The 24,156-nt window shown below is 34.8% G+C and overlaps 1 protein-coding gene across 2 annotated transcripts in view; it reads right to left on the bottom strand.

Moving 5' to 3' along the window:
* Positions 1-24,156, bottom strand: part of LOC123685570 (ceramide transfer protein) — a 42,233-nt gene that overhangs the window by 8,009 nt on the left and 10,068 nt on the right. For both annotated transcript variants that reach the window (XM_045625250.1, XM_045625258.1), the window contains 2 exons: positions 11,816-12,056; positions 5,954-6,186 (listed from right to left, as the gene is read on the bottom strand). In XM_045625250.1, coding sequence (XP_045481206.1) covers positions 5,954-6,186; positions 11,816-12,056 — 474 coding nt within the window. The remainder of the gene's footprint in view (positions 1-5,953; positions 6,187-11,815; positions 12,057-24,156) is intronic.

The raw sequence follows: 24,156 nt of genomic DNA, 5'->3' as shown, positions 1-24,156 counted from the left end.
ATTCTTCAAACATAAACAGCCATACCAAAATCTTGCGAGTAGAACTAATGCACAACCATAATAACTCAATTTTCGAGAACTTTTTTACAGACTGTATATGAATGTATACCGGGTGGTTCAAAAGTCTGGAAACGGTGAATTTATTTCGCGCACAGGTGGAAAATCGGAATTCTGATACTGGGGTCTTGAGTAATTTCGCCCGAGGAATCGCGCAAAATAAATTCACCGTTTCCAGACTTTGGAACCACCCGGTATATGTTCATTCAGAAGTAGGTAACAGAAAATCATTCAAAATTTCTTACAATGATCACAACTACAATAAATTTTAAAATAAACAAAATTTTATGAGCATAAATTGCAGAAGATAAATCGACCTAAGCTACATAAAGCAATGTATCTTGTGGGCCAATTATCTCATTATGTATACCTATTTATCTATTTTGAGTCAACAGTATGAATTTTTCTTCTATTTTCAACTTTTGTAAGATCAAACTCGACCGCTCCATAATACATAACAGCAGTATTGAGCACGTTTAATTCCTGCATATCTGCAGGAACTGTGTAATGTAATTTGTAAAGTGCCTCAAAGAAACTACGTATCGGGTGTCCCAAATTCGTTGTCTAGTGAGGGGATCTCAGAATATACCTTCGAACTGGACAAAAATGATTGGCACATTTTTGGGTTCGAATTTTGAGTACATCAACTTGATGAAAACTTGCAACCTCATAAATTCAATCGTTTTTGTTACTGGTGCTATAAGCATGAAACAAAAACATTCTAGAGGAACTTTTTTCAGTAAAATCCATTTGGGTAATCATTTGTTTTTTATTGCAATCATTTTCAAGTTATAAAACAAACTTGTGTTTTTTGATGTAAACCATACAATTTTCTTCAAGAAAAAAAATTTTTCCCCTTTCAAAAATATATAACTTGATATGCAAATTTCTTATCAAGTTATAAAAATCATTGTAAGTTTGTTTCTTACGACAAATCAACCACGTGCCTATCTTCACAGATTATCATAGATAGGCACGTGGTAGTTTTGAAATTTTTGATGATTTTTATAATTCGATAACAAATTTACATATCATGTTATATAGTTTTGAAAGGGGGAAAAAAGGGGCGATTTTATTTATTATTGACATGTTTAGGGTTTACATTTAAGAAAACACAAGTTAGTATTATAACTTCGAAAATTAAACAATAAAAAACAAATGACAACACCAACAGACTCTACTGAAAAAAAGGCCTGTGGAAGGGTTTTGTTTCATGTTTATAGCCCTAGTAATAAAGAAGTTATGGAAACCCTTCATTTCACGCCATTTCCCAATTTTTTCTTATAGCATGAAAACAGTTGAATTTATGAGGTTTCGGTTTTCAACAAATCAAATCGAGCCCAAAAATGTGCCATTCATTTTAACTCAAAGGTATTCTGAGATCACTCAGTAGACAACAAATTCGGGACACCCGAACATTATTTAATTATCCAAATAAATATTTTTGATTTTTTATTATTAACGTACAAACCATAGGCGGGGATGACCTTGGTTCAAGTCCACGGGTGATCCGATTATTTTTTTCATATTGTTTTTGACGTATTTGAGATATTTCACGAAATCATAATAAACCATAGTGTAAAATTTACAGTGTTTTATTTAAACTTTAAAATCTATACATATCAAACTATTCAAGAGTATCAATGAGGTTAAACAACAGATTTTGTATAAGACTTTTGTTTAGATGTTTGTATAAGTATACGAATTCGAAACAAGAATTATGAAAAAATGAGAGAAAATTGATAAAGAAAATAAAGAAAGAGAAGAAAGCAATTTTTTAATTGAATTCGAAATTAACTTTAATAAATTTCAAACGATTTCCAAGGTTCACTGGATGGAAATTCGAAATGACAATTATAATTATAATATACCTAACCATAAATGAAATCAAACCAAGCAGCCTTCGATAATGAAACAAGTAGAAAAGAAAAACTGTACTCACATTCAGCACCTTTATCTATCATGATAAAACAGCGTAATTTGCGCACAAACTAACACCACTATTGTGCTTCGAAATATTCATCATTCCGCTAATGTGTCATTACCGCTCTAATGGGGATTCAATCAAAATACAAAGTCGAATTGTGAACAGAGCGCGAGGAAGCGTCGATAACGGTCGACAGGAAACAGATAAAATTCAAAAGCGCGCGATGCATATTGATATTGCCGAAATTTCTGTTATTCACGCTCACGTGCAGTATCCCCGAGAATATTTTCTAAATAAAAGCACGATTTCTTTCGACAGGTACGTTTTATTCTCATTAAATGCGACATAGCGCTCGGTTGTCAACTTGAATGAAAGGTTAGAAATCTTGGTGAAATCCGAATTAGACTTATTTTCGCAAGAATACGCTTGAATTTAATTATAACATAATGATTGACGTTGAAGCAATCTCTATACAGGACATAAATTTCTAATATGAAAAAATAATACATTTCAGGAAAAACTTTTAGTTATTTATTCAAATGACAGGATATTTATTACATGACAGGACAAACCCAAAACTATGTACTCACTAATAGTTGCAATGGTGTTTAAAGATTTAAAAAAAAAATACATCGATACATAAGGAGAAAAAAAAAACAATTCTACATATAAAAGTATCCATGAGAACATCAGAAAATTTCTTAGAATATTCTATGGAACATTCAATTCGATAGTTTCTGACTTAAACAGCCTCAGAGCAGAAGTGCGAAGTTCGGAAAATGGATATCGACTAGCGCCATCTACTCCTTCCACCATGAAACGAAACCATTTCTTGAAGTTTGTTGGACCAACTAACGAACTTTATCTAACCTAACTACCGATGGATGTGTTAAGGCTAAGAAATTCAAAATTACTGATGTGTCCACTGATTAGTTTTTGTTTGAGAGAATTCTATCGAACCTAACTCGGGATTCCCGGTAGTTTCATTATCTTCCGTAGGAATAGCCTTTTAATGAAAATGGTCATACTCTCATCGAATAAAATACTTTTATAATTTATCAATACTTTTTTCATTTACAATTTTTCGAGATTCAGCTCAGATGAAATGAACAGGCTCTTAAAGTTACAAAAAAAAACACTTTTTCCTTTGTAACTTGCACAGGATCTGTCGAAATGAACTGAAGTTTAGTGTAAAATTTTCTATAACTAACAGACATATTCTTCAATTACCATTTTTCCCTATTTCTGATGGCTTTGAAGTTTTAGCCTCGCCGATCCATAAAATCGTACAAAATTAGCATACTTGAAGATAATCTAAAGTCACTCCATCATTTGAAAAATTAACTTATTCTCAATTTTTTCTCGAAAAACGCATCCTTTTTAAGAAAGTCTGGATTGAATGATATGAAAGCATCGAAAATTCACATCTAAAAAAAAAATTAGAAAAGCACTCATCCGGATCCTTTGATCGCTTGTCTTCCATATATGTGTGGTCTTCAAGGGTGCGATTGACGCATAAATGAACGCGAGTTCTTAAAAGCTCCTGACCTCACGTCGATGCATCCTTCATTTTTTCTCGACATTCAGCTTGACCGGTTAGGTAGCCTGACCTTATGTCTATGGATCTTTGGGGAAGATTGAAAGATAAAATATTCTACATACAACATTTGCTAAGAGAATGTTTTTACAGAAAGAAAAAAATTTCAAGAGACAAAAGTTACAGCAGTATTTGGAAAATGAACATTTCCTAAAAAACACCTGATAACTATGTAACGGTGATAGCTATGGAGTTGCGGTTTTCGCCAATGAGTTTCTCAAGAAAATTGGCTCTCAGACACCTATATCAGTTTTTTCCTATCTATGTAGTATAGAAATGACTTCCCCTTCAAAAGTGTCCAATTTGACCCACCCTGTACAAGTCAAAGAACCACCCTGTATATAAGGGCGGACGGACAGAATCGAATATTTGTCATCATCGATACGAACCTTAACGTTGGAGACCATCCCAGGCTCGAAATTTTAAAATTCCTTAGGAGGAACATAGGAATACAAAATAAGATTTTTTCACGATTGATACGGAATTAGTGATTCTAAATTAGAATTTGGTTACAAATGTTTTTTATTACTGAATATAAATCAATAAAACCTCATTTTACTGCATTTCATTATATCAATTTATATAAAATTATTTTTTGACACACCCCTACTAACATAGAATAAAAGACTAGCATGTTTAAAATCTGGGTACATGCTTGAGCGGACCCATAGTAGTCACTGTCGTGGTTGAAGAAGATTATCATGTGAACGACATAGATTGTAACAATTTTATGTATTTTTTTTAAATTAAATTTGGATAGTTTGATACTTTTCCTGCATGAAAATTAATGCACTCATTATTTTACCTTGGGGTAAACGATAAAATACAGGTTCACTGAATTATAATTAAATGAAAGTTGATTGAGCAGGTGAGCTTATAATATGCAAAATGTAATCTACTGCAAATTCAACATCAATATTCGTGGATCTGGCAATAATGCTCCAAAAGTCTCCACATAATATAAGTTTCGTCAATTCGTCTAATCTAAGATGCATAGAATCACTGGTGTGTGTACTGATTCGATTTTGCTCAGACTTTTTGAGATATCCACCAGTTGCTTTGGCGTTCTGCTTCACCAGAGTTCCGCAAGGTGGCGCTCTTCAGAAATTTTCAAATTCCCTATCTGCCTGGCGCCTTTTAAAAATGTACTGGTTTTAGACTTTCACAATAAATTACAAATTAGATCCTATCAAATTTTTAATGAAATGAATGGAATATAATGACATAGTATAGAAGATTGTTACGAGCATAGAATATAAAATATTATTGTTCTATACTCAAAGGTCAAGAGAGCCGAGAATAGAGGGAAATGTCAAATATAAACGATGTATGCGCCATCTGAAACAGACGCGATCCCTTGAAATCAAGTAGGTATAAAACTGAAAAATCTCCCGTTTTGTCTGAAAGTTCTACAGGTAAAAGTAGACACACCACATTTTCTATGTATCTTAGTCTTATCTAACAAGTCCAGATATTTCTACTTTTTGCAATGCTCTCAACCAGTGCTAAGCGTTACAAAATTACTCGAGTTCGCGAATGCCAGGGATAATACAGGGTGGCCATTTGAAAACGAAACAGACGAGATTACAGACGAAATAAAGTTTTTCGATAGAAATGCTCGGACAGGTCGATTTCTGTTTCGAGGGGGACAACTTAAGATGTAGGTTATGGACGCATAGCGCTTCAACCCTTGCTGCTACAACCCCCACCCCCAATTTTTGAATAGGGAAAATGGGGTGAGTGATACCTCAATTTAAAGGTATTTTTATACTGATTTCAGCACAGTAATTGTTTTTTCATTTTATGCATTAGTTCTCGAAATATTCATGCGTTAGTTAGTTAGGAAGGAAGCCACAGTCATGGTTGTTTTGAAGCTCAAAATGTCGATTTTTCACAAAACACTACAAGTGCCATGAAAACACCACTTCATTTTCAAATACTTAGTTGAGAATATTTCGAGAACTAATGCATAAAATGATGAAATCAGTATAAAAATACCTTTCAAATGAGGTATCACTCACCCCATCTTCCCTATTCAAAATTTGGGGATGAGGGTTGTAGTAGCAAGGGCTGAAGCGCTATGCGTCCGTAACCTACATCCTAAGTTGTCCCCCTCGAAACAGAAATCGACCTGTCCGAGCATTTCTATCGAAAAACTTTATTTCGTCTGTAATCTCGTCTGTTTCGTTTTCAAATGGCCACCCTGTATAATAATGAATGTGTAGTATGTGAACAGAAAAAGATCTTCAAGTCATTTACGATCATTATTAATTCGAAGTTGTGAAAATCCAACAAAAAAAAAAAAGAATTATTTTCTGTATTTAATTGCTTATCCTCAATCTGCTAGAATTTTTATTTTAAAAGCTACTCACTTCTAAATCTGGCCCGTAGGGCACCTTCTGGAACTTCTGTATTTGTTCAAAATACGACTTCGATAGGTTTTCAGCCCTTTTTCTTCTATCAGTCTCTCTTTCCAACCTACGCCTCCACGCTTCTTCTCTTTGGTTAACTAGTTCGGCACAATGCTCCAACGTGTCAAGAACAGCAGATGTTGTGGTCTTGAATGTAATTGCCTCCCCTTTGAAGTCGATGATTGGTATTTTCTCTGCAAAATAAAAATCTATTAATAGATGTTCTTTTTCCGTTAAGGCAAACATAAAAGAATTTAATAGTACTGAAAACCACGAAATTAATTTTTAAAATTCTCTCCTTCAATGATTTCAATAATTTCTATCGAAAACTAATTGAAATCGAGGAACCGAATTCTAAAAAAAATATTACGGTGTAACTATACCTATATTCAATAATGGCATCATTAAATTCGAAATTAAAAGCAATAACATTTCTATTATCAAGCCGATTTCTAGTTATGAAATGTTGCCATTGATCTAGTGTGAGAGTTTTGAAGTTGTTCGATAAGAGCATGACTCTTGTTTCGATTCTCAGTGAAGAATTAATGAGGATTTATGGATATTATTAGGGGCATCAACTTTCAAACGACCGAGCGGGCAATCATATAGTATAATTTTACACTTCGAAGAATGTATTTTGGGTTGCCTGATAGTAAATAGTTGATTGAATTGAAACAAAAATGATCCTTTCTTAATTTATTATAAGGATTATTGATAGAAAAGGCATTCAGGAACAATTAATTCTGTTAATTATGAGAAGAAATTATCGAACACAGTATTTTGTCCAATTTTTTTTTCATTAGTTACACCATCCGTGGTGATGGGATGATGAGATTTTGTACTATAAAAACTATAGCTGTCAGTTCTGGGATTAGTTGACTCACTTTAGTTTGAGCGCGCGTCAAAGATGGGCATTAGCGATTAGCATAGAGAAAATACGCCATATTTGACAGTTTTTCTTTGATAAAGGCGAAAATGTAAATAGTGTATATCGTCCTGATACTGATAATCACCCGCTTTTTTGGTTTAATCGATTTCGATGTCAAAGGTGCACCACGCACTGGAAGGCATATTGTCGAAAATGTCGATAAAATCATAGACATCGTCGAGTCCTACCGTCATGTAAGCACTGTTTCGATTGCCCAAGAGCTAAAGATTGAACCATTTGCATAAGGCTGGTCTCAAAGAGAAGCTCGATTTAACAATTTACAACATATTATTTAACATACAAGTTGGCCCAATGGACATGGAACGAATTTCCCATTTTTGAAGCGATTTGTGAATGAATAGGGAATCATTTACGACAACGTCAAGCAAAAACGGTCGCAGTCGAAACGCGATGAGCCGTCGGAAACGGTGGCCAAGCTAGGAATGGCGGTCAGGAAGATTTTTCGGTATATTTAGTGGGATTGGCAGGGAATTATCTACTAAGATCTGCTTCCCTACAACACTTGGACCGTCTGAAGCAATCGCCCAGAAGCAGCCAGCTTTGGCCAATAGGAGAGGAATTGTGTTCCATCAGGCCAACGCCAGGCCATACACATCGATAGTGACTCGCCAGAAGCTGCAGGATTTTGGAGATCCACCTTATAGTCCGGACCTGACATCTGTTCCAGTCCATGGCGAACAATTTTGCTGGTGAAAATTTTGCTTCAACAGAGGCTTGTGAAAACCGAGTGTCTCAATTTTCTGCCAATGAGGGCAATGTCTTCCATGAGAAAAGCATAATGATATTCCTTTCAAAATGGTAACAAGTTATCGAACAAAACAGCGCATATTTGACCTAAATCGTATAATTCCAACTGTGTAAATAAAACCTTGTTTTTCATACATATAATGGATTTCCTTTTACTACACCTTATATCAACACCTATAATCTCAACTCTGTCTGTTTTTAGGCGCCACGGAAATATTGTGTATTGTTTTCGATATTTTCTTGAATTTCTTTATGGTTCTGATAATGTGATCCACTCGATATTACAGCAGGCTTTGAATTGTCATTCTACAAAGTAAATTTTGATCACGATCGAATGAGCAGTTTTGAGATAAATCTTCAAACGCTACTTGCCTCCAACTAAGCGATCATTCTCTGTTTGTTCATTTTTAATTATAGATTTTTTTAAATTTTTCAATGTTTTGTCGTAACATAACTTAATGATTTCCATCAAGTGTAGACCCAGAAAATCTGAGGTAACTTGACTTCTTCAAAGAACTTTCTCAGAGAAGTCAGCAACTGACAATACAAATATGTATAGCGAAAATTATTTCTATAAAAGTCAAGACATAAAGCGAACATACCACAAACAAAGAAAAATGATATTACCATATGAATCGGTGAATCAATTGGACCACAAGGTTAGGTTACAAGCAGACTATCGTCAATATTTAATGAATTTATCTATCTTCAATATTCAACGGAGCAACTGATTATATTCGTTCAATGAAACAAAGAAAATGACAATGATTATATTCAAACATATTTATACAAATAAATTATCGCCATCAATCTTTATCATCGATCTCTGACGGACCCAATTGAAGATTAACATACGAAAAAATAATTTCGTTTTTATAATTGTTTTTCCCCCCTATAGTTTGTTTGAAGTTTGAATTATGATAGTTATTCAGATTTCAATTGTCGAAAGAATGTGACATGTACAGTTTGCATTTTGAGGAGGACAATAATCTCATAGTGATGAGAGCTGTCTCACGCTCAAAAATTTGGAAATTTCCGAATCACGAATTACACTTCAACAATTGACGGTCAAAGTCTAATTCATGCAGTAAACATTTGTTCGCACTTTGAAAATCGAACTAACAGACAGGGTTGCCATGTTGCTTCATTGCAAACGCCCCAGATGATGCCAAATATTCCCCCAAATTTTCATGTGTTGATTTATAACATTACATTCTTAAAGGACCCCACACGTTTAGTATGGGAAATGGCTTTCCTTGAATTTGGCTGAGTTTTTGATATGTTGTAGTTCTTGATAAACTGATCAGAAGTGTCCATAGACACAAAGCTCAAAAATGGACAGTTTTCGAGATATGGAACTTTGAAAATGGATTTTTTGCAATTTTCGGGGTTTTTGCTCATCAATCGGGGAGCTCTCATTTCTGATTGGGATGGAATTATGATATTCGGCGGCCAGAACCCGACTGAGAAACGATCTTCCTTGGTTATATTAGGCACCGCCATCGATAATTTTTTATACACTGCTCCACATTGGCTATGAAATGAGATACAAAATACAAGATCTTCCATACATCTTTTCATGCCACAAGATGATGCCAGAATAATTCACATGACCGAGAAACGACATATTGTGAGATTTTTTTTAAGAGAGACCATAATAACTGAATCCTCATATATATGTTGTCCAATAATATCAAATATGTTAGCCGAAATGTTCATAACCAGGCATCGCGAGCTGTAATGGGGGAAAATGGGAAAAACATAATCATATATCCTCAGGGATTGTGATCACTATTGATGTCATTTACATATGATATGTGATTTGTTTCTCACAAATCTCGATAATCTGACAATGAGGTGCCAAGACATTTTCCTCAGAATGTCTCGAAATTGATGATAGCATCTCACAGACAAACGAATCCGTGAAAATGTGTGCAGTTTTGATGCAATATAGTACTATACGGGTAGAATATAGGAGTCCATGTGTTGGAAGATAACTATGAATGGAACTTCCGATATTAACCCACGAATTCTTGAAAATATTCTTTTTTTCTATGAACTTTTTGAACTTCATTTTACGCAAGTTATGGCATATCACTGAAATTGTCATCAAATAAGCTATCTCGTGATGCAATAATATATTGGGTGAACCATTTGAAATAAGAAAGTAGTAGCCTGTGTCCGGCATAACCGGAATTTCTAGAGATCTGAAAATATTTTAGGGAGGTAGATCATTGTCTCAAACTCCAACATGCAAATTTCCATCAGAAAATTATGGTTAATTTTCCTTAAACGTCTAATTGGCCATTGCGGTGAATCACCCTGTATTTATTCAGTCTTTATCAAGGCAACTTCATTTTGTAAAACAAAGATGAATTATCTGGTAACATAGAATACAGTAACACATTGTTAAATCAATAAAATCTCAGATCGTAATACACATTGAACATTATGAAATTTCAATCACTGCCAGAATAAAATGTTGAAACATTGGATTTGTCCAAATTGGTCGCATCATTTCAATGGTGCTAACCCTGTTATTTGAATTTCACATCATTTTTAACGATGACCCATTTTCACCTACATATCTTCAAAAATATCGCACTTGCAGGTCAGAAAATCCACGAATGATTCATGAGGGAGCAATACATCCACAATATGTGTCACTGGAACGCATTGCGGTCTACTATGATAAACTTATGACGCTTTGAATTTCAAACAATACTTCATTATTTCTTATCTCAAATCTCGAGTAATTTGGTGTAGCAAACGATTTGTATATCAAATTTTATTCAAATTACTCATGAAATGCTTCAGACGTACGCTTCGATTTTTGGATAAAGTAAAATTTCAGTTGGAATTTGGGAAAATTTTCTATGGGTGAGAATTAACAACCAGGTCTTAATAGCAGCGTAACCAGATTTAAATATGGTGAATCTACTAAACTTGCCGCAGAAATCTACTAAAAATCTACCAACACCAACATATTTTTTGACAAAATTTCACAGATGACGCTGCATTAGATTTTAACATTATTCAGAAAACACTTTATTCTAATGTCTCTTATGGTTAAAATTTACTTCATGAATAGGATAAACAATACAGATGCGTACAGATTCGAAAATAAAACAAGATTTTATTTCAAAATTTAAACGACAAAAAAAAGAAAAAAAAACCGAATAAAAACATATAGGATCAAAATAGCAAATATAAACAAACAAATTTATACATTTAAATAAACAAAAGGATATAAATAGAAATAAAAACTAAAATCTTTGGGATAAAAATAACATTAAATGAAATACTACAGTTGAACAAATAATTGAAAAATCAGTATCAATTTGCAGTCAAATCATCGTCTTTAACATCCATATATAAATTCTCACTATCCATCGATTCGAGCATATTTTTTGTAGGTTGAAAACGACAACAATCGCCTATCTCTTTAAGTCCTTCTTTAGCATGTTATAATAATGCTATCTTCTCATTTAGAAATCTGTCTCAATTTTTTGTTTTGATGCGGTTAATAGCCGAAAATATTCTCTTGCATTTGGCATTCGAAATCTGAAATATGCAGCCACCCAAATTTGTCGATGAAATTCCAGTTAAGACATATTTTTTGCACTAAATAGAATACCAAATGTGAGATAATGGTATATTTTCAACGGAAGTTTACACACCATCTGTTTTTAATGAGACACCCTTTGGATATTCCATCATTCTTCGTATTTATTCTCAGTCGACAGCCACCAAAGAACTTTTATGATTATATTATGTTTAAGTAGGTACGTTCTTCTAGAAACACGTAGAACGTAGGACCTCAATGAGAATGAACAATGAATTGATTCATAGGAACAGTCTAGACATCCGAATTTCCATATTCCCAACCATCTCGGTTATATTTTTTAAAAGTACCAAAATCTACTAAAATCTACCAAAGGATTTCTTCCTACTAAAAACTCCATGAAAATGCGAAAAATCTACTAAAAAAGTAGATTTCTACTAAATCTGGTCACAATGCTTATAAGTCCACTATCTGATATATCTCCGAATCCTAGCTTCAGACTGACATATCATGTCTCATAATTCATTAGATAATTTTGTATTATGAAGGCACAGCCACTCACCCTTATTATCGATCTGTATCTCTTTGTCAACGCAACCATCGAAGAATTTCTGAAGGGTATCTATCTGACGGCACAGTATGTCCTTAAACGTTCCTAGTTCTGCTAGCTTTTCCCGTAGATTCCTGGACGATCTGTGGAAACTGTTACCTGAAGCTGTGCTAAAGGTGTTCGATTGTAAACTAACGGTGGATCCATGCCTTTTCAGACTGTTCTCCGACCCTGTGCCATATCCAGATTCAACCTAGAAAACAAAATCATCAAGTTTATGAGCTGTGGAATTCGTATTGAAAATTTAGATGAGTTTGTTCGAGCATATTTTAAGATTATTAACAATTCTAAAATGAAAAACAATAATGCACTAATGAAGTGCAACCCTAGTCAAATAAGATAGTACTAATACAAATCTACGTTAATCTGCATTTACATAAGCGAAAATTCCTCGCGAAAATCGCTTGGGCGAAACTTACTCGCTACGAGTAAAATTTCGCACTGCCCAAAACAGGCGCAATTCAGCTCGAAATCTTGCTTGAGTTGGGGGAGCCGTCAAGCCTTTAGTTCTATTTTCGCAGCCAACATAGAAACTTGTTTTGTTCCTACAGCCGCGTTTTCTTGCATATCAATGTTATTTTTGAGAAAGAAAGGGAAGAAGAAAAATCTACGCCCTCGAAGATGGTGAAGAATCTCATTTTGGGCCCATTCGACAAATCAACGCCTTACTTGATGATCGTTTGGCTTCAATTCTTGCACGAGTTGGATTTTGTAAGCACGCAAACCAAGATCCTTCCGCAAAATCTTCCATAAAGTGGATGGACACAGATCCAATTCCTGTGCTAGATAGACTCATTCATTCGGGTCTTCCTCAATGCTACGCTCTACAGCAGCAATAGCTTCTTCTGTACTTCTGTAGCTTCACCGTACGGCGTCTCTGGGGATGCGAGTTATCAATAAGAGTAAACGTGGTGCGAAAACGTTCCATGGCTAATCGAATTAACTGCTCTGATGGACGATTTTGTCGACGATAAAATGGACGTAGTGCGCGATACGTATTCCGCACAGAATCATTATTTTCGAAATAAAATTGCACTATTTGCAAGCGTTGTTCAGGCGTGAGTCTAGTCATGATAAATTGTCAAACCCAACTGTGAATAAATCACTTGACAGCTGTTAAATCGGTTGCCATCTTGAACAGAAATCCCAACTTAAAGTTATATACCTCGAAAAAAAAACACCCTTTATAAGGCCTCTACTTTCATTTCTTAAATTTCCTACTGTTGTCTATTCAGGAGACTTTCCACCCTACTGCATGTCACTTTTCTCTTCTATTTGGTTCTTTGAAAGAGGTATTTCCTCTTATCTGTCCTTCTTAGTTTGATTTGTAGTATCTTTCTTAATTCCTTATTCTAATGCTCTTTCAGCGTCTCTATCGTCTTCTTTCTTTGTTTGTTAACTACTTCCTCAATAGTTTCACTTTTCAATTCTTCTTGGATTCGTTTGTTGCTTATATACCATGGGGCGCCAACCGCTGCTGTGATTACAGTATTTTGTGTACTTTATAACTGATCTTTATTATTGTCTTTCGTATTACATCAGGTTACTCCTGTTTGGCATTAGCACTATTTTTATTATTTTCATCTTGTTCTCTAAGGAAAGTTTACTTTTTGAATTGAGCAGCGGGTACAGACTCCCGTGCAATTGGCTTGCCTTTTTTCTATTTTCTTATATCTGTTTTTCAAAGTCCATTCTTTCATCTAGTTTCGCATCCCAGATATTTTGCTTTCTTTTTTCCATTCTATCGTTTGATTTTCTTGACGTTTCCTGCTTTCTCTTTCTTTACTGTTGTTCCTTCGAAGTAGATTGCAACTGTTTTCGATGTATTCACTTCGAATCTCCACTTCTTGAAGTATTCCATCAGTTGATCTAGGTCTATCTGTAACTGCCTAGTAATTGTTTTCCGCATCATACTGTGATAGTAAATAGCGGTATCATCTGCAAACTGGGCAATCTTGCATCTATTTATTTTTGGTATGTCTGTCATATATGAGTTGCACAGCAGCGGTCCTATCACCGATCCTTGGGGAACTCCGGCTTCATTTTCTCTGATCGTCGAACTGGTATTATCAATATTCACTTTGAATTTCCTATTTGCCAGGTATGATTTTGTATAGAAGACCTTGATGCTACATTTTATCAAATGCCTTTTCTATGTCCAAGAGTATTGCACCAGTATCTGTAGAGATGTTCATTTGATCCTTAATATTTTCAGTTAGTCGTACCAGTTGGTGGATCGCTGAATGCTCTTCATAAGATCATCGATCTTGCATTCCCATTAATACACAGAAAAGAAGAAATGTCTTTTCTCAAAAGTGGATAAACACACTAAATTTATTATTATCGAAAACATCAAACCAGAAACATGTCATTAACTGTGCGTCATCCAGAGGTCCACTCACCGACCTTCACCTCAAAAAAGTTAAGGTTAATGTGTCATGGTCTATAACTTGATCGCATAACGTTAATATGCGAAACGTAGTATTAAATCAATGAATCAATGGATATGAAAGGAAAATGACAACAATTCTTAGAATTGAACGGAGGCGGCAGAAAAAAAGTTGCCGTTCAAGCGTTAGTTTTACACGATGTAATGATTTTTGACCCCTCGTTTCCCGAACATACAGGTCTGTCCACGAAGACTGTCGGTTAGAATAAATAATAGGAAAATATTTCCAAAAACTCTTTAAATTTATAGTTGAGCATTCGTTTTTTAAATGTAACACCTAGTTTTTCCATTCATAATCAGATTACTCATTGATTTCTACATTGCTTCAATGTATTATTCGCATATTTTTACCAGAATATTTGTATGAAATCTCAAAAAAAAATATTTATTTTCTCAAACAGGGCCTCATTCCCATGTAGAACTACGAGGTTTTTGCTTGAAAATTTCATATTTTCTAGCTTCTATCTGTCAGAAGACATACGAATGCTTCTTCTCTGTTAATTAATAATTTAATGGAACATACACCTGGATAAATGTATGTTTTTGAAATAAATTTTTTTATTACACTTCTGATAAAGTTATGGTGGGTGTTTTTTTAGAGGGTGAGTCATGATTTTTTCAGGACAACTTCTATCGTTGTATTCGTTTTGGTGAAAAAATAGAAGCATTCGATGAAGCGAAAAAAAATTTCATCGAAAAGGTACTTTTATCCAAATACAAAAAATTTTTCGAAATACTTGAGTTTTTGTAGTCACATGATGTCAGCAGATACATTCATCGCGAGATTCATCGATAACCATAGAAGTTGTCCCAAAAAAAATTATGACTCACCCTCTAAAAACACCCTTTATAACAATATCTCTAAAAACACCCTTTATAACAATTTCTCTTCTGGATTTCAACGTGCCTAGATCTCGATGCAAGCATCGAGATCTAATTTAATGTTTAGGATTAGTGTCCCAAGTTCACAGCACCATTTTCACAGTCCTGTTTTGTCGATGTGTAGAAGCCTGAACAATGTCCCTTCAGTTGATGTTTTTTTTTCTGTCCTTAAATGAGTTTTAAAGAAAATTGTATTATCTGATAGAAAATTGATATTGATTTTTTGATTTTTTTTTTCCGCCGAAGGCGATTCCGTTAGTTATCATTATTTGGTAATTTTTTCATGTTACTTACACCTGTAATTGGGCATGTGCCTGTTGGATGTAATACATTTAAATAAATAAATAAATATCAAAAAGTGTAATAAAAGAATGTATTTTGACAACATATATTCATGTACGAAATTTCAATGAGGTGGCATTCACTATTTTGAAGTTATGCGGAGAATTTTTTTAAATTTTATCAACTTTAGAAGGATATATCTCCCTTTTAATATGCATTTTGGTCCATAAGTGTATTCATCAAACTATACTTATTCTTCAATGTACTATCACCCCCAGAAAGCTCGGTACACATTTTTGACTCACTCTGTATATTGAGGCATACAGTCCTTGTTCTCTAAAGACGCAATAGGAGAATTGGCGAGCGCTCAAAAGCTCTTGAGCAAAAAATTTTTCCATTTCAAATTATAATTGCATATATAAGGTGTGTCAATAAGTCTTTCCCGTTTTTTTTCAAATTTTGAGCCTTTATTGTGAAAAAATGGTTACAAATGAATTATTGAAAGTATTGGCCATCGCTAGCTACAACTTTTCCCCATCTTTCTGGCAACATACGAATCCCGTTGCGAAAAAATTCGACCGGTTTGGCCTCTATCCAGTCATCCACCCATTTTTTTGGTTGGAATGGAATGGAAGTGCTGGTCAGCCAGGCCATGCGTCATCGATCTGAAGAGATGGTAATCAGACGGAGCAATGTCTGGACTATACGGCGGGTGGGGTAGGACTTCCCATTTGAGCGTTTCTAAGTATGTTTTCACCGGCTGTGCAACATGTGGGCGAGCATTGTCATGTTGCAAAATAACTTTGTCGTGCCTGTCGGAGTATTGTGGCCGTTTTTCTCGCAGTGCGCGGCTCAAACGCATCAATTGTCGTCGATAGACCTCGCCTGTGATCCTTTCATTCGGTTTCAGAAGCTCATAGTAAACCACACCTAGCTGGTCCCACCATATACAGAGCATGAGCTTGGCGCCATGAATATTTGGCTTGGCCGTCGATGATGATGCATGGCCGGGTAGTCCCCATGATTTTCTTCGCTTCGGATTATCGTAACGGATCCACTTTTCATCGCCAGTCACGATACGATGCAGAAAACCCTTTTTTTTATGTCGCTGAAGCAGCTGTTCGCAAGTGAAAAAACGCCGTTCGACGTCTCTCAGCTTCAGTTCGTACGGCACCCAATTTCCTTGCTTTTGGATCATTCCCATGGCTTTCAAACGCTTGGAAATGGTTGTTCGGTCAACTCCCAATGCTTCAGCAAGTTCTTCTTGCGTTTGACACGAATCTTCATCAAGCAAAGTCGCCAATTCTTGATCTTCAAAGATTTGCGGCCGCCCGGAACGCTCCTTGTCTTCCACGTCGAAATCGCCACTTTTGAAGCGTCGAAACCATCCGCGAACACTTGAATCATCGACACAACCTTCTCCATAAGCTTCCTGAAGCAACCGATGCGCCTCGGCAGCAGATTTCTTCAAATTGAACCAATAAAGTGAAACTTCCCGCAAATGACGTCGACTCGGCTCAAATTTCGACATTTTCACGATTTCAAAAATTTTGATGCGAAAAAATTTCAACTAATGTGTTAGTGTGGAATTGTTGACAGATGAATAAGCTTTGATTATGACATATGTAACCATTAAATACTCGCACAGTATTGGTGGCGCCATCTCTTACAAAAAACGGGAAAGACTTATTCACACACCTGATACATATTTTGAGAATTAATTCGGTTATTCAACTTCATTCTGATGAATGGTCTGTCACAATCGATAGAATGTGTGAACTTGATGTCCGCGAACAGTTCTAGGTTGTCCGATAATTGATCGATTTAATCCGATTAGATCAAATTTCTGACAATATCGTTGAATCGTCCTCGAGCTGTGCATCGATAGAATTAATAGAATGTTCACAACAGCCGGTATTTGGACTGTTGCAAAACCCAGATGCTCTTATTCAAGGACCTTTCATTTTCCTATTATTTTTATTTTATGCGGAAAAGGAAGCATCAAATCAATACCAAACTTATGATGGAGAATAATGATATTTGTGGTGTTTTTGCACCTCCACGAAATTATGTTCGAAGGAATTTATTGATATCGAATTGTTTTACTATGAATCAAGTCCGATCAACTTCATTCTAATTTATTATATTCAATAATAATAAACTGCAAACAATAAAGATCGAAGATAATGTTTTTATAGTTCTTGAAATTAGGAATAAAATTTTTTGCTATTCAACTGCATCTTCATTTCAAAATCTAGCGCGATATTCAATTAAGAATAATTTTTTTAGTTATTCCGTGACATATAAGACAATTTGAGCGTACAAATTAGTTTTAGATGCTTATTTCAAATATCTTCGAAATAAACAGTGCTAATTTTAAACTTCTTGCAAAATTTCAACCTAATCACATCATCAGAACCGGATTTACCACCGTTAGATTTTTCAACACTTCCAAATTGATGAATGTTCAATGTTCAATTTCAAGCTTCTCACAAAATGTTGTGTTAGTAACGTCGCCAAAACCATAGAAAATTCGAACAAGCGTTTAAAGTTTCGACAACGATTTTGTCTTCAAGACAGAAACGTCAATATCGAAACGTTTTTTAAAGGCTTGCAAAGATTTTGAGGATAAGATTGCATTTGGTTAATGCAACATTTCATGTCAATCTACTATCTGAATTTTTTATAATACACTGTAACAGTTGATTTGATCAGATTTCGTTCAAAAATCATTAGTGCCTTACAGTGCTTTCCACAAAACATTTGTAAGTTGATTCTACAGGTTGAAAGCGGAGATATTTCAAAAGGAAAATATGTCAAATAAACTAACAGAAGTGCGCTGCCCATTATAGTCCATACAATGGTTCTAAATTTTCTTTTTTTGCGGAATGGAAAACTCGAAACTATGCAAATATTCAAGGTCTGGTAAAAATGATAATGTATTATCGTAATATTACGAATTACAGTTTTTTATATTCAATAATAAACCTCTAGAATGTTCACAGATAAAAATTTTACAACTCGCTCCTGCAATGTTTCCACTTTAGGTTCTGAAGTACCTATGTAAAAGAATTAAAAACGTTATTCTTGTATAATTTGAAAACATCAAGAAATTTAGCCGATGAGGAAAAATTGTATTAATAAATACAAAAATTGCTTATATGATTTAGATTATTTGGTGAACGGATGTGTTGATTTGAGCTCTGAAAATCAGCGCGTTAATGGTTGATTTTTGTTTTGAATTTTGTACAGATAAGAAAATAAGACTTTCTAAATGTGATAGTGTAAAATTGAAATTCTGAGATTGAAAAATAGCAGATCAAATTACTGGAGATTTCAGAATCGTCTTGGAATAATCCTTTTTTTTCCCCATCCTTCATTATCTGGGGACAGATGGTGATAAGGTTGACAGTGGATAAGGGTTCACATACACCGACAGGATTGGTAATGAACTTCAGTTCATTCTGAATTATTTTCATGGTGTTTCATTGGGAATCAGGAGAAGGAAGCATTATTGATATCAAGTATTAACATAGTATGAATGCCACCTATGAGTGCTGCAAAAGAAAGGAGAGCAGTCATGTTGTGTGCATAAAATGTTTCGGCCATTTCCATTTGAGTTGCCTAGAGAGAAGGAAATCAGTAAAGATTACAGAGGGTGGTAATTGTCTATGCTCAGTGGAATGTCAAAAAAGCTATAAGCGTGAAGAAGAAGAGAATATATTGCAGAGGAAGAAATTGCAGCAATATACTGAGAAAATTCAAATGTTAGAGGAGAAGATTATTCAGGTTGAGGAAGAGAGGAAGATAAAAGAGAAGGATTTGATAAAGAAGATGGATACGATGAGTCTGTTGAACATTGAGAAAGAACATCAAATAAGAACCCTGAGAAGACATAGTGAAACTTTCGAAAATGATGTTTTTCTATCAGAGAGTGAATATGAGGAAAGGTTAAAAAACTTGGAAGAAAGCGAAAGGAAATCAAAGAAATTAGTGAAGAATTTAGAGTGTAAGATCGCTAATAAGCAAGAGGAATTGAATTGTAGTGAGAATGTCGTGAAGGATCTTAGAGAGGAAGTCAAAAATTTGAAAAAAGAAAATGAGAACCTTGTATCAATGGTGGAGACTCTCAATAAGGAGAACGAAGAAGAAAAGGATAAAATAAAAATTATAACTGAAGAAAATCGTATACTGAAGGAAAAAATTGAGGAATTGAAGAAAGAACAGCAGAATTCTGCTAAGAAAATTTCCCACAATGAAGATAGAAAAGAATCACAAAAAAAAAGCAATGCAGATGAGAATGAAATTTCAGATGAGGTATTCACAAAACTAGAGAGTAAATTATTCAGCAGACTATTAGTTCAAATAAAAGAGAGCTTAATATCAGAAACCGAGCCAAAAATGAAACCATCAAAAGAGCACCATGCTACAGACATCAATAGAAAAACCAGAAAAGATTCTAAAACTCTCAAATACTCAGATGTAATAATGAAAAATGTAGTAAGTAGGGATGGAAATAGCACAGAAAGAGATAATTCAAAAGATGTATGCACAATTCCGAAAATAATTATAGACGAGTTCAAGGAACCAACACAACCAACTCGTAAGAATACACCACAAAAAGATAGACTCTCAAGTGAACACATACAACATGAAGTTTGGACAACAGTGGAGGCTAAAAAAAGAAAAACAAAAAAGCAGAACGTGATAGAAGGAAACAGTGATATCACAAGTTTACCAGAGAATGCTAGTTTCACTAGTGCTGAAAGGAAAGCATGGCTTTATGTGGGAAGAGTAGATTTAAAGGCTACCGAATGTAACATAAAAAACTTTCTCACCCGAAAGTTTCCCAATAGAGAATTCAGGGTCGAAATGTTGCCAAAAAGAGAAAACGCTATTAGCATTGCCTTCAAAGTCGCGGCTGATTTTTCGTTGATGGAAGAATTACAAAAGCCGGAAATGTGGCCTCAAGGTGTTCTGGTGAGGAGATTTCGATTCCTTGGACGAGGACAATCTTTTCAAAGTGGAGAATAGGGATCAGCTTTCAGTGAGCCTTATTTCACAGAATGTCCAATCCATAGGAAATAGTGTGAATGAACTGAATGCAATGCTCGGAGATAACCCAGAATGCCATTTCCTGGCACTCTCGGAACATTGGAAAACTGCTACACAACTCCAAAAATATAAATTAACTGGTTTCAAACTAGCCGCCTTTCATTGCAGACAGGAAGGTCAACACGGCGGAACTGCAGTTTACATCAAGAATGGTACAAAATACAGGGTCCACCATCAAATAAACAAGTTATCCAAAGATAAAGTGCTCGAGTGTGCCGCTATCGAGTGTTTTTTGGGCGTTGAAAACTTTATCATTATCAGTGTGTACAGACCACCATATAGTACTACATTGGAGGAATTTTACAAGAAACTACAAGATATTTTGGAAATTATCATTTCTGAGAATAAACTAGCTTTCATAGCGGGTGATTTCAATATTGATTTCAAGGACCACAGGAATGTTGTCAGGGTAAATTTTCTACTGAATTCCTACTCATTCGACTTAACTTTCAGTGAATCAACAAGAGTAACTGCTACATCAAGCACTTGCATTGATAACATAATCACAAATTTTAAGAAAGTGTTTACCACCCATATTTTATATACTGCTATTTCTGATCACTTGGGCCTTAAGCTCTCCTTCTCTTTGAGAGGAGGTGTTTCACCTGTTACATCTTACAAGAGATTTTATACATCTGAAAATATAAATATTTTCATCTCGAAACTAGTGGAACAAGATTGGTCTGATGTATATGATGTTGAAGAGGATGAGGTGAACTCTCAGTGGAATTGTTTCATAGGGTTGTTTTTGAGATTGTTTCAGGAATGCTTTCCGCTAAGATTGGTTACCTCAAGGAAACATAGAAGGAATGAAGTATGTGATTTGGATGTAGACAATTATAGGAATAAACTCTCTGCACTCCAGTTGGTTCAACAGTTTTGTCCGGAGGCGAAAAACATTTATCATGCATTCAAGAAAGAATACAACAATTTATTGGCAAGAAAGCGCTCCGAAATTTACCGTGAGAAGATTTCTCTATCTGACAACAAGATGAAATGCATGTGGGGAATTTACAGAGATGTTGTTGGTGAGGATTACCATGACAGTGCTTTTTTTGAGGGGAACCCTTCAGATGTGGCTAACAAGTACAATGATTTTCTTCTCAATGTGATTCCTAGCTTATTGAACAGTGTAAGGCCTGTCTCTGATTGTAACATTCGTTATAATCAACGCTCAATGTTTCTGAAACCCATAACAACAGAGGAAATCCAATTGATGGGAAGTAAATTGAGGAATAAGTACACCAGCGGAGAGGATGAAATACCAGTGAAGATCATCAAGCAATGCATTAATGCCATATCTGAGGTCCTTTGCTATGTAATGAATAATTCCTTCAAGTATGGAATTTTTCCGGAACAACTAAAATTAGCAGTAATAGTTCCTATATACAAGAAGGGGGACCATAGTTCGTTTGAAAATTATAGACCTATTAGTATCTTGCCATCATTCTCTAAGATTTTCGAGATGGCTATGTGCAGTAGGCTGGTTGACTTTATGACTTCATGCAGTGTACTGAGTAGCAATCAACATGGCTACATAAAAGGAAAATCTGTACTAACCGCCATAACAGAGTTCATAAAAAACGTTGTCAGGTCATTTGAAGATAATGAGATTTTGCTGGGTATATTCTTGGATCTGTCGAAAGCTTTCGATTCACTTAATCATGAATCTTTACTGATCAAAATGGAAAGATACGGAATTCGAGGAAATGTGCTGAACTGGTTCGAATCTTACTTAATCAGAAGGAGACAAAGAACTATGGTGAAACAAAATGGGAAATTTATAAAATCAGAAATAAAAGAAAACCCCTGGGGTGTAGCTCAGGGTAGCATGTTAGGACCCATATTATTTGTTCTCTTTATGAACGATATTGTTAATGTTCTTGAATGTGAGAAATCTGGGACCAGGGAAGCTGTTTCTGAAAATCTGGCCAATTGTCACATCATAAATTATGCAGATGACACCAACCTGCTAGTGTCTGGCTCAAACTATCCCCAACTGATCAGTACTGCTTCTATGTGTTTGAATAGAGTGGAGCAATGGTTTGAAAGGAATGGCTTGGCTTTGAACCCAGATAAAACTAAGCTGATACTGTTCAGAACACCACAACAGAGAATGGAGACACCAACCACTGTGAGGTTGTTGAATAGAGATCTGAACACTGATCGGACTACTAAGTTTTTAGGCATCTCCATAGATGAACACATGAATTGGCACCACCATATAATTGGTTTGGGCAAGAAATTGAATTCTGTCGCATATAGTTTGAGAATAATAGGTCGATACTTAGACGTGAATTCACTCAAGATTTTTTATTTCGCCAACTTTGAGAGCTTGATGAGGTTTGGTTTGATGTTCTATGGTGTCAACTCAAACACTCTGGAGATTTTTCGTATTCAGAAGAGGGTTATCAGAACTATATTTGGTCTGGATTACCGTCAATCATGCAGAGGAGTCTTCAAAAGGAACCATATTCTCACTGTTTATGCTCTCTACATTTACGAAGTGCTAGTTTTTATGTTTAAGAATTTGGAACATTATGAGCAGTGCGGTTCTATGCACAACTATGGTACGAGAAATTTCAATATCAGTTATCCGATACATAGACTCACAATAACGGAGAAACACCCTTCTTATTCGGGTATTAGATTGTTTAATGAACTTCCCGAGAACCTAAAAATGTGTGATAGTATGAAAGTGTTCAAGAAAAAAATTAAGGAATTGTTGATTGATTTAGAGCCTTATTCTATAGGGGACTTTGTGCGCGTATAGTATATGCATTGTGAGGATGATCGGTTTTTTTTGTTTTTGGTTATATGACATTGTTTCATTTAATGTTACCATATTAACATCTGTATGACACTGTAACATTCTCTGAAATATATCTACTTATTATTATTATTATTATTATTAATTGCGAAACGTACGTCTGTCTGTATGTTAATTTAGTTATGTATTCAATTTGTTAACCTTTTACTCAATTTGTATACAGTTTTGGTTATTTTGAAATTTCTTTTGGTTGGTTAATAATATTTTGTCATTTTTCGATAAGATAAAAAATATATCATAAAGATATATGTATTTTATTGTAAAGAAGAAAGGGCGCAATGTTGTCAATTTTTTTATATTTATATTGAGCTATCTCCATAAAGTAGACTCAATTAACTTTTTTAATTGAGACAAATCGAATCAGAATGGATAAACTAGAGATAATTAAATGCACCATTGTGATCAATCTGCAGAGCATTCTATCAATTATAGGAAATTAAGATATTGTTGATAATGAAGAATCAATTGATGGTCTCCAAATTACCAAACTCAGACATCGAATCATTTAGATATTTAGCGTATCGTAAAAATGTGACAGGTTTTACTCCTTGGTGTAACGATAGCAAGACGCATATTGCATCAAGGACAATAATAATTATAATATTTCATTTCTCCTTTTTGGAATCATAAAGATAAAGGGGAGAGTTGCAAAAAACGGGATAATCAGGTATGACCAAATAAGAAAGGCCATAGGTAGTAGAGGGTTTTCCAATAAGAGATGGTCCACTATTTGGA

Source organism: Harmonia axyridis, chromosome 1 (genome assembly GCF_914767665.1).
Source record: "Harmonia axyridis chromosome 1, icHarAxyr1.1, whole genome shotgun sequence".
In the NCBI taxonomy this organism is placed as follows: Eukaryota; Metazoa; Arthropoda; class Insecta; order Coleoptera; family Coccinellidae; genus Harmonia; species Harmonia axyridis.
This window is presented reverse-complemented; position numbering and strand designations above follow the sequence as displayed.